The sequence below is a fragment of the Solanum stenotomum genome, chromosome 12 (genome assembly GCF_019186545.1).
Source record: "Solanum stenotomum isolate F172 chromosome 12, ASM1918654v1, whole genome shotgun sequence".
Lineage (NCBI taxonomy): Eukaryota > Viridiplantae > Streptophyta > Magnoliopsida > Solanales > Solanaceae > Solanum > Solanum stenotomum.
The window spans coordinates 19,236,612-19,249,335 of NC_064293.1; the positions used below are offsets into that span (position 1 = coordinate 19,236,612).

General features: G+C 33.1%; 1 protein-coding gene across 1 annotated transcript; it reads right to left on the bottom strand.

Moving 5' to 3' along the window:
- Positions 1–9,351: 9,351 nt before the first annotated feature.
- On the bottom strand, positions 9,352–11,457 carry LOC125848286 (cyclin-D3-2-like). Its single transcript, XM_049528130.1, has 4 exons — positions 10,905–11,457; positions 10,221–10,422; positions 10,006–10,136; positions 9,352–9,864 (listed from the first exon to the last, which is right to left on the bottom strand). Exons 1-4 carry the CDS (start codon positions 11,406–11,408, stop codon positions 9,646–9,648), a joined length of 1,056 nt encoding a protein of 351 aa, XP_049384087.1. The 5' UTR covers positions 11,409–11,457; the 3' UTR covers positions 9,352–9,645.
- Between the last annotated feature and the right edge of the window lie 1,267 nt (positions 11,458–12,724).

Sequence of the window (12,724 nt, forward strand, 5' to 3'; positions counted from 1 at the left end):
GCTTTAGTCATCATGTCGGAACCATTATCATTGGTATGGATCTTTTCAAGTTCAAGCAACTTAGAATCCAACACATCTCGAATCCAATGATACCTCACATCAATGTGTTTAGACCGACCATGAAATGTAGAATTCTTGCCAAGATGAATAGCACTTTGACTGTCGCAATAAAGCACATACCTCTCTTGAGCACAACCAAGTTCCCCCAAAAATCTCTTCATCCAGATCAACTCTTTGCAAGCTTCAACAGCAGCAATAAGCTCAGCCTCTGTAGTAGATAAAGCAACACATTTTTGCAACCTAGATTGCCAAGACACAGCTCCCCCTGCAAAAGTAATCAAGTAGCCTGAAGTAGACTTACGAGTATCAACATCACCAGCCATGTCTGAATCAGTGTAACCACAAAGAATAGGCTTCCCTGTACCAAAACACAGACTCAAACTAGAAGTGCCACAAAGATATCTCATAATCCACTTAACAACATTCCAATGCTCTCTTCCCGGATTAGAAAGAAAATGACTAACAATACTAACAGCACGAGAAACACACCAAAAGAGGCAGATTTAACGTGGTTCGATCAATTGACCTACGTCCACAAAGGAGATGAGCAATCCACTATAAATATGACAGTACAAAATATAGAGAGAAACAACTTCAAACAATTCACTCGGAATACAAAGAGGTACACAAAATTCTCCCCCATAACCACAACTCTCAAAACCCTAGGACTACATTGTGAATGCTAATTAAATTAGAAGGAACAAGCCTATATTTATAGAGTCCTAAACCTTTCCTACAAGAAAAGGACTAGTAAAATATTAAAAACCTTTTCCTAAAAGGAAAACCTATTTATGGTAAGAAATCAGGGCAAATAAACCCCAACAAATCTCCCCCTTGGCCTGAATTTCTGACAAAATAAATTTGTCCACCTTCTTCCCATAATCTTTAGGATCCTGCATCTCTTCTCCATAATCTCCTCCATTAAATCTACGTCTCGATACAGAGAACCTCTCTGAAACAACTTCTCCAACAAAGATCTTCATTACTGTCAAAAAGGTTGTGACTAGAACTACACCCGCCAAGATGAACACCCATTTGTAACCTAGTTCCATCATTGAACCATGGCTCTGATACCACTTGTTAGGACCGAAATAAGCAGGTGTAATGCGGAAGCTAGCAAAGAAAACCTCGAAAGACCACGAGTAAGAAGACAAACGAGAAACACACCAAAAGAGACAGATTTAACGTGGTTCGGTCAATCGACCTACGTCCACAAAGGAGATGAGCAATCCACTATAGATATGAGAGTACAAAATATAGAGAGAAACAACCTCAAACAATTCACTTGGAATACAAGGAGGTACACAAAATTCTCCCCCATAACCGCAACTCTCAAAACCCTAGGACTACATTGTGAATGCTAATTAAGTTAGAAGGAACAATCCTATATTTATAGAGTCCTAAACCTTTTCTACAAGAAAAAGGACTAGTAAACTATTAAAACTTTTTCCTAAAAGGAAAACCTATTTATGGTAAGAAATCAGGGCAAATAAACCCCAACATTCAGACAAGAGCCGCTTCTACTAGAAGCTCCATCTTTGAGCTTCTTCATCCGGCGAATAGTCCCAGAGGAGACTTAACTTTAATTTGAGCTTTTGAGATAGATAAAAAACAGAGCTGATTAGGGGACATTCTATCTACAAACCTCAATACACAGATATATATAGTGGAGAAGACTCTTGAACTCACATGAGTGGACATCGAAAAGTTGACTAGCGTCCTTCCTTCGGCGGAGGAAGATGATATGTGACGAACAGGAGCGATGTTGGTAGAAGTTTCTGAGACACATAGCTTAAAAAATTAACTAATACAAAAAATGTTTTCTAATGTTCATTTAGAAAACAAGGTTTTTCTTTGCTCAATGTAAAAAAATATTTTGGGTTAAGAAGTAACTGCTACGTACTCAATCTTTCTAAAATTTCTTTTAACTTTTCTTAAAAAAAATAAAAATATTTTCTTTCTTCATGTAAAAATGAAACATTTGGGAAGTACTTAGTTTCCCTTATACTCTTGCCTAATTTTCCCAAACTCCTCTTTACTTTTTCAAAACTCAGTTTAAAACCAAAATGAGCATAACTTTTTACTCCAAACTCTAAATGAGGTAAAATTGGTAGGATTGGAAAGATGACTCAAAGACCTTTAATTTGACAGGTTATGGGCCACATAATTTATTATGTGCTGAGAGATATGATTGCTTAAAGTTGACCCAAATAATAAAACATGATGGGTGACCTGTACGGACTCCTAAAGGATCGTACAAGCCACCACGGGCCGTCTAGGGTACCGTCCAGGTGACTCCCACATTCGCAACCCTGGAGGGTTGGTCACCTTGCCCTAAACAGGTCGTGGACCCCTAAACGGACCGTTTATTGTTCTGTGAAGGGTCTATGGTCCATTTTGGGCTCATGGACTAGCCTGTTAACCCTCTTTAGCCTTTCTCAAAGTTCGTGGTGTTGTCTGAACAATTCAAATTCTAAGTGTAGTGTTGCGAGGTGTTATTGAATGATTCAGGTCTTAGATTAGAAATTTTTAGAGTGTTACATAACCGATTCAGGACCGGACTTCGACACTTAAATCAAGATACAACCCCAATGATCGATCCAAAAATTGACCCCAACACTTGACTCGAGATTGACCGCGGCTATTGGTTCAAGATCCTACATTCGAATTAGGATCTGACCCCAACACCTGAATCGGAACACGACCTCAACGATCGATCCGAGAACTGACCCAAAGACTGGACCTAAGACCATGAGGCGGAGCTAGGTGTAAATAAATATATATATGTATATTACTTTGTGAAACCCTAACAAAATTGATTGATGGTTCAGTGGTAAGGAAGGGACCGTGAAAATGCTCTTCACGCTAGAGTTGTGGGTTCGAACCCCTCTCTCTCTTTTTTTTTAAAAGGAAATTTAGAACCCTAAACTCTTAATCTTAGCTCCGCCTTTGTAAGACCTGACCTCAATTCCCAATCCGAGGCCCGATATTTTGTGTGTGTCGTGATTTTTACTTCTTCTGAAAAAAAACTACTTTTGAAATGTCGAAATATTTCTACAATTAAGTAAAAATACTTATAACGGAGAAGAAAACTTAATTTTTAAAAGATTCTAATAGAGAAAACCTTTAAAATTTAAAGACAAGGGTAATATGTTCATATTTCCATTTCCAGAAGGTATTAGCATTTGAAATGTCAGCTCACATGCGATTTTTCAGTGATTTAACTAAGAATATCCTGTCGAAAATATTGCAAGTGTTGTTTTGTTTTATTGTATTAGTCAAGTAAATAGTTCTTTGTCTATTCAGTGCTTAGCTCAGATTTTAAAATTTTAATTTGCCGTAAATATAAATTGTTTTGGGTGAATATATTAAAATTAAAGACTCAAAACGTTAAGATTAGATTGGAATTGATGGAGATTGAAAAAAAATCACCTCATTGAAAAAGATGGACTGATGCAATGTATAAAATACGGTACAGACGATGTTAATAAATGTATATACATCTCTGATACGTAATTATACATTATATATACGATTATATACTGCAACCTACAAAATTAGCTCTGATTAGTTGTGTGTTTTGCAAGGCTGAGTACTCAATTTGAGCAACTCAGAGCGAAAACAACAAATTTTTCTCTATTTTTTTTTTACTTTTACAGCCCAATATATTTGTATTTCTTCCTATTCACCAGTAATAACTTAATATAGCCAATAGACTAATAGAGTACTGGAAACTCAATCATTTTTTCGAATGATTTAAAAAGCAAGTTCATTCCTTGCATAGGGGGAGCTAGAGTATCAGCTCCGAAATCTGGTAGTTTTTATTCAAATCTTGTACTCCCTCCGTCCCATTTTATGTGGCACTTTTCGAATTTCGAGATTCAAATAAGTTTATCTTTGACCGTAAACTTTTCATAAAGCTTTTAAACATTTTGAATTTTCAATTATTGTGACTTATAGTACTTTTTACGTAGTTTACAAATATATAAATTTCATTTTTAAAAAATTGAAGATTATATGCGCAAATTTCCGGTCAACCTTAAACAGTTTGACTCTTGAAAAGTGAAAAGTGTCACATAGATTGGGACATAGGGAGTATTTGTTTTAAAATCTATTGAATATGTACGTATTATTAATTTAAAATTCAATATAAAACTTGGTTCAACCATCACGGATAATATCGATTCCTTGCTTTCCCATTTTCATCATTTATTTGTTTCTCTATTTTTTTATCATCTAGCCTTAGAGTTTGCATGTTGTTTATGAAGTGTTGGTGAAATCATACACCAAGAAACACAAATCAGCCAGATGTATGGTTAAGATTCATCTACAAAAGGATATTATGACTTTGTTGAATGACCTTAATTTTCCTACAAGGTTTATTAATTGGATAATGCAGCTCAATTACATCTAGGGTGGCAAAATTAAGCCCAATTCGTCCAATTCGACCCAACCCATTTAGGTTTGGGTTGGCTATTGACTCACCCATTTGTTAGCTCAACTCATTTCAATCCAATCTATTTCAACCCATTAAAAATTGGGTTGATATGTAACCCAAATTGAATTTCGAGAAATCTTGTAAAAATATTATTAATTTTTTTTTTGATTTTATATGTTATGTATATAGTCATAATAATGAAAAAAATAATTTTATTAGGTACTAAAAGCTTAAAGAATAACAAATAAAGCTATTAAAACTTAGTAAAAATTGGGCGGATTGAGTTATGACCCGTTAATAAGCTGTTACCTAACTCATTTTGACCAAAACAAATTTGAGTTAGGTTGGGTCTTGATCCCTTTATTGTCTTGACCCATTTTGACCCACCCAAATTTAATCCAACCCGCCCAATTGTCACCCATAATTACATCATATTGTTCAATAGTGATAGCAGTAAGCCAACTTGATGTTGCTAAGGGACTTGAATAAGGTGATCCTATATCACTTCTTCTATTTGCAATAAGATTAAAATTATGGTCAACATATATATAATAAATATTGAATGTCCTTGGTTTATTCGTATTTTATACTAGGTAGTATATGCTTTCAAAAAGAAATTGAATAAGTCATCGAGAATATATATATATATTTTTAAAATATACCGTTAGACAGAGTATCTAGTGGTATTTTATTAATATAAAAAATATAAAAATCTTCAATAGGGATTAGTAAAAGCAAGGGGGCTAGGCCTTACCTTTNTCAACATATATATAATAAATATTGAATGTCCTTGGTTTATTCGTATTTTATACTAGGTAGTATATGCTTTCAAAAAGAAATTGGATAAGTCATCGAGAATATATATATATATATATATATATATATATTTTAAAAATATACCGCTAGACAGAGTGTCTAGTGGTGTTTTATTAATATAAAAAATATAAAAATCTTCAATAGGGATAAGTAAAAGCAAGGGGGCTAGACCTTACCTTTCCATTCCTAATAAGGTTATGAACCTCCACTAATTAACAAGCATGAAGAAAATAAGAACTAGAGAGAACTAGGTATTCTACGATCATCATTGAGTTAGTAACATACTCTGATGATATTACACATGAGGATACTTAAATAATGCAAAAATATAAAAGACAAGAAGAAAGTTGTGTTATCAACCTCAACCTTTCTTTTACAAATGTATGAATTAAAAAAATAGGTTTCCCGTCTAAAGTAACCTGAAGTATTTTCCTTTTGTCTTCTTCTTCAAATCTGTCCAACAACACTTGATAGTTCATCACTTTTTCTTGGGCTGATTGGATCCTGTTAAATCTATTGACACTTTCATATGATTTTGCTTTTGCCGGTCATCGAGAATATGTTTTCTATTTATGCAAATATTTTAGTTGGACTTTTAGGACCAAACTTTATGACTTAATTTATAATCAGAACCCCATTTCTTTTTGTCTTTGCAAGTAAGCATCTTAGATTCATATATTTATATTTATATATTCCACTACTTGACTGGTCCTTTTTATTTTATTGGTCATGACTCATGTCTATTTGACTGGTCGTGCTTCTTCAGGGAGTTGTATATTCTACTGCTGTGATCGTACCTCGAGATGGAGGCAAAAAAAAAAAAATTGTTTTAGTAGAAATTAAAAATTATATAAAATATTTTTTTGACGCATTAAGATTCACACTGCACCAATTTATTCAGCTCCCAGGGGCGGAGCTACATGGGTACTAGGGGTTCATCAAATATTACCTATAATTTAAGAATGTATAGAATATAATAGATGTAGAATTTTCTTGATTTTTTGTGTTTTTTTAATTTATATTTTGAACCTTCTGAATGAAAAATTTAAATCCGTCACTGATGAATTCCACTAGCATAAAAATATTGTGGACATAATTTATTAAAAAGCCTTCTTCATTTTTAATACCTCAAAACAATAGTCTATATTCCCAATAAAGATGAAGCAATACTACCCATTCTACTACTCTTGTGGTCCTCTCTGAGTTTGTCACAATATGGGTTGGGAGAATAATTTAAAATTGGAGTTTGGAAATTTTAATTTGTTTTGAATTTGGGTATTTATTCAATTTATATTTAAACATAATTTATATAGTTAATATATAAATGGATTTTTCTATTTTCTAGCCAAATTAGGTTTTATGTTAGGAAAGAAGATCAAATATACTCATGTACAGTCAAATATAATTATTAAATAAACTTTGTTAGGGGTGTTCATATGGGTCCGTTAGGATTGATTTTGGTCCTCCGTCAAAACTAAAGACAAATTTGTGTCAAAGAATAATGGAAGGGATATATTTAGATTGAAGTATAATGTGAGAGTTATATTTAATTAGATAAAGAATTTAGCAATGTACATATATATTTAAACTATTTTAATAACAGAGGTAAATTGACCTTCTTCCTTTTGTACTATTCTAAATAGGGGGGCTTCACTTCTTTTCATGGGTTCCTAGGCATTTTTCGATATGAAAGAGTATTTATCATCTCACTATTACTCTTATTGGTTTTTTTTTTCTCTTTTCATTTAGCAAAGAGATAAAGAAATTGTAGAGAGTTGTGGAGAACTGTAGAGAACATTTAAACACTTAGGAGATTTTTATGGCATATGGTTATATGAAAAAAACAATTAGACCGAGAATGATTGACAAAACTATTAAAGATTTAAAGAAATACAAGAATAAAGTGTATTTCGTGAAGAAATTATTCTCTAGAAATTAGAAAGAAGTTAGCAAAAATAATGGAAGTTGATTACAAGTGAATCGACAATCAAGAGGTGTTAGCCACAAGTGCATCAACACTCGTTGAAGACAAGTATTTTAACAAAAATAGGTGTTGTTGACAAAGTGTATCTATACGAGTTGAAGACGAGCTTCAACAAAATTAAAAGTTGGAGAAAAGTAGTTAGAGAAAAATATTTCAACTAGAGATGTACAAACAAAATCAATAATTCGAGTCAAATCGAAAGAGAAAAAATGACTATGATTTGGTATTGATAAAAACCAATCACAATTAATTTTGTTTGATTTAAACTAAGAAAAATTCAAACCCAAATCAAACCAACCTGATATACATGTATACAAGTTTTATAAATATATTACACATAAAAATATTTATTGTAATATAACTTTTAAAATATTTCTTAAGCTTTTTCACTGTTTTTGTCTTTTAAGGTATTAGTTCAAACTCAGCTTTTCTAATGGTGTAATAAGTTTTGTAGCTTATAAATGTAAATGACACAAATAAAGTTCAAACCATAACAAAATCAATATTAATGCTAATAATAAAAAACTAATTTAACGCTTGGAAAGTCTATAGTGTTGGATATCTACTTCAAAATTTTACATTGATTTAAACCATAAAAATGTGTAAAAGTTTTATATTGGTTAATTTGGACAGTGAAATGTATAATAATTTTATATTTTTTATGTAGCGTTTAGTCATGTAATAGTACTTATCTTATAATATAGTTGTATCATGCTAGAATTAAAGGTATTTAGAGCACGAGTCGTATGTTTTGTGCTATGAAGATTTTATTGGGAAAAAACTCTGATATAATTTAAAAAGATGAGATTGAAAAATCTGACTTTTATTGATTGAAATTGATTATAGATTTAAATATCCAATAAAATTAATTTGATTTGATAATTGAAAAGCCTGAACCAATCTGATTTATGTACATCCTTAGCGTCAAGTTGATGAGAAGTACATCAACATTAGAAAATTGGAGAGAACTGCTCCAACACAAATTAAAAAAATTGAAAGATTGAAGAAAAATGCTCCAATACAGCAACAACAACAACAAAGGACAATCATATACATCTTTGCATTATGGGAGAATGTTGGAAGACTAATTCAAAGTAAATTAAATTTGTTAATGATTTGAATATTTGTTTTATTCATGTCTAAATAAGATTTTAAATCAGAATAGTATCTGGAACAAGCCGGTGGTGCCTCTAGTATGGAGTGTTGTCTTGATTTTCGAAGGGTTTAGTCGTATTCTATTAGTGTCTCGCTTTTAATTACATAGTCATATATATGTTGTTTATTGTGTTTATGTTATCACATGATTTGTGGTTGTTACTGTTTTCTTATTAATTGCTTTGTTTTCTTCACTATCATTTTTTCTTTTTAATACCTACTTTGATATGTTGTACTCGAACCAAGGGTCCTTTGGAAACAACCTTTACCTCCACGAGGTAGGGATATGGTCTCCATAAACTCTATCCTTCCCCTACTTCACTTGTAAAATTTCACCGAATATATTATTGTTGCTATTGGAATATATTTTCTAATTTCTAGCTAGATTAATAGATTTTTCATTATTATAAATAGTGATACTTTTACTTATTTTTATAAGCAGATAATTTTGTTCTTTCCAAGCAGAAAATTAGAAGGGAAGTACGATGCACTGAGTTTTTGTTATGTACAAGAATTCAATAAGGGACATGATAGGTTCAAGCCACATAAATGCAAGGTAATGTTCCGTACAATAGATCTAACATGTCCAGATCTTTTGTCGGGTTCATTATACTAGTTCACAAGCACTTCTATCTATGAGAAAACAAAGAAAACATGAGACGTCCATTTCTATCTATGATCCCACTTCCAAGCATCTATCCAGTTATGGCAACTTGCTTGCAATATATGGTAGAAAGCACACTAGGGGTGGAAAAGAACAAGTAAAATGCATATTATATATGTGTTTGTATGTGTGTGTATATATCTTGAATCCATACTCATCGGCAATAGTTACCATACTCAAAAAGTAAATTTCAAATAGCAGCATCGATGCACTTAAGGAAAAGATCTCCCGATATATATTTTACTCATTCTTCCTTCAATTCCCAATCAGACATAGTTTAATTCATGTTCAAATCTGTCTAAACAGTTACATGGATTTCATCACATGTCCAGAAAACATAATGCAACATCATATAATTGTCTGATAGAACATTATATAATTGTGCGTTGTGTTTTAAGAGGACATACCAAAACTGTGTCCATATATCACCATTGCGAATTAGATAATCTAGAGGATGTGAGCTCAGCGAAGAACTGTGATCTAAAACAAAGACACAGAACTTATTGGAGCAAATAAAATTTGTTGATCCTACGTTCTACTTCTCTTATACTGAGGTTCTGGCAAGGATGAAACTGATGGTGCCATGGCCAAAGAATCATTAGAGCTTTCACAGCTAAAATATGCATCAATAATGCCATCGGGAGTACCTGGAATAGATTGGCATTTGCGCTTGTGGGTTTGGTAGATTTTGGATCCAGAAATGCCCATTAGCTCTAGAATGAGATCATGACATTCATCAATGCTGTCCTGTTTGAAGATCAAGAACTTCAGTGACACACAAAACCAAATAGGCATAGTGATATTGCTAATCAAATACTATAAGGTATTACTAAGAAGCCTAAAGAAGTCGATTACAGAAAATAAAACTCAATGTGAAAGAGTGCAAACCTTTCTAACTTTAAGAAAAGCCATAAATTGATTAAGGTAATCGACTGCATTGCAAGGCTCAATCTCATTGATCACATAAAGCAATGTTACAGTTGCAATTACAGATGGAGGATAATGCAGAAGCCTAGAATCTGCATTCAGCATGATCGAATATATAATCAATAAACTACCTGCATCCAAAAGTCTCAAACAAACTTTTCAGATAGATATCTCACCAGTGATGATACCAAGAATGATGTTTTCACATTTCCCCTGGAACTCCGAATATAGGTTGGTCATCAATCCAAATCTCCTGATGATATGGTCTATAAATGAAAGTGGTGTCACTGGATTCATTTTCCATTTGAGGGTGGACAACACCAGAAGTTCTATTTTCTGAATTGTCTTTGCCTCAAACACATACTTTGGATTTGATACCTAATCAACAAAATACATCCATCATTAATACAACCATAACAACTTTAACTATTATTATCATATCTCAATCCTAAGCTATGTATGATCAATTATACCAATTCTCAATGCCCATTCTACTTCATTTCAATCCAGTGTTCAATAGTCGAGAAATGACAAACGGACAAAACCGTTAAGACATTTATACAAACACCAACACTACAATATCTTAATAAGTGAAGGGTCAAAACATGCCTAATGTGCAAGTTTCCTACCTGAACTATCACCAACTATTTATCAAAACACTCTTCAACTATCAATTGTTCCCTTTACCTACATTCAGGTAGAAAAAAAGAGGACAAGTGATATGCGTTTTAATCAGTAGTTGGTGATAATCTATAGGAACCTCACAAGCCTATAGTTCAGGTATGAAGATCAAATCAGGATACTTTAGATATGCTTTTTATCATTTAGTCTATCTTAATCAACAAAATATAGCTACATACTTGAAGGTCTAACAAAAGGGGCACTTGAATCTCCTCTACTTTAGCAGCAATGGAAAGACAAGCAACAGCCACAAGCTGACTCATCCATGGCTTAACCTTCTGAAAAAGAACTCCAGATATAAATCTATCAAAATAGTTGACAGCTAACACAGCAGTCAAAGCATTGAAACCATAGTGGTCAATGACAGTCAACATCCATTCCAAGGACTTTTTTCTTACCCCCAACAAAACCCCATCTGAAACTAAACTAGTACAATAAAAAAGATTCACTTTTTCCTTTGATAACAGAGTTTCAACCTCACCATCTTCCCAAAACAAGTCACATTCTATTAAAGGTGAAATCTTTTTCACATTCTCGATGACCCCATTCTGATTTCTTTCATCTGAGTGGTACCCTCCTCCCAAATCTCCCTCATCTAATCGATCTTCCTCACATAGAAGGGCATCAAAATTCAAGATTGGATTTTGGGGCTCTATGTTTTGTTCTTGTAAATGTAAAACCATTTTTCCCAAACTCAAATTTGGACCCAATAACACATCCACTGCTACTGCCTGAAAATGGACATAGAGAGAAAATGGGGAGAGATTTTAGCTTAGATTGCTTCCACGATTGTCCCTTTTTTCTTCTTTTATCCAAAATTTATTGTTGGCGCATATATTTTCAAAGGCTTTTGGGATGTTTGGCGCGCAGGGTAAGAGGAAGAACAACAGATTCTGCCAAAATTCAATTCATTCTTTGCATATATATAGCTGAGATTAGTCTTTGCATATAGTGTTAGTTGAGACTTGAGATTAGTATGCTTTTACTCCTTTTGTTTGACATACAGCTAACAATTAATAACAGAAATAATATTATTATATTGCCTTTTGAATCCATTAAATTTCATATTTTGGGAAATGTATTAGTAGTACTCTCTTCGTTTAGACAAGACTGATAAAGTTTGATTTATACGCAGTTTAAGAAAATAAAGAAAAAATTTCAATTTTATCATAGTAAATTAAAGTTATGTCAAATATATCAAAATATTATTTAATATGTGGACTTAAATATGTTACGTGAAAAACTGAAATTAAAATAGTGCCAAAAAAAAAGAAATGAGACATTCCTTTTTAAACAGGCTAAAAAGGAAAGAAGGTAGACCTCTGTTATGATTGTGCCTAGACCAGTATTGGCAAAGCGGCCCAACACCGAATTAAGTGGCTGTGTGTGGTATCTGAGTTGATAAATAAAGACTAGTGAGAGCAAAATAGGTTTATGCATATTATGATTATGCTAAGGCAAAGACCGTGCTTCTCATCCCCAATTCTCTCTTAGTTCCCTCATCCCTTCTTCTTTATAGTTACTGTTATTGTTCGAGTTCTTCATATTGTAATGCTCGTTTTCGTATGAATCAAAGCTTGTTAGTTTGTTCTCTCTATTGTTTGGTTGTTGAGTTGAGAAAATCACTACAACCATTGTAGTGTTTGTTACATTGGCGCTTTCATTGTTCTTACTCCAAATGGCAATGGTGGTATTGGATCGATTCAGTGGTGGCAACGATCTAGAGGGTTGGATTCTTCGGGCCGAGCAGTATTTCACTTGCCTTGGCTTCTCCCAGAAGGACTGGCTACCTCTTCCTTATTTCTACCTTGATGGTGAAGCTCTTACTTGGTTTATGTGGTTACATCGTAACAAGCAATTCTTCGATTGGAAGTATTTTAAGGAAAAATTGCTAATGCGATTTCCACAACGCACAACTTCGGTGAGTATGGCAGATACTTTTCGAGCCTATATTGACTATATTCGCTATACTACATTTGTTCCTCCGACGAACTCTCCC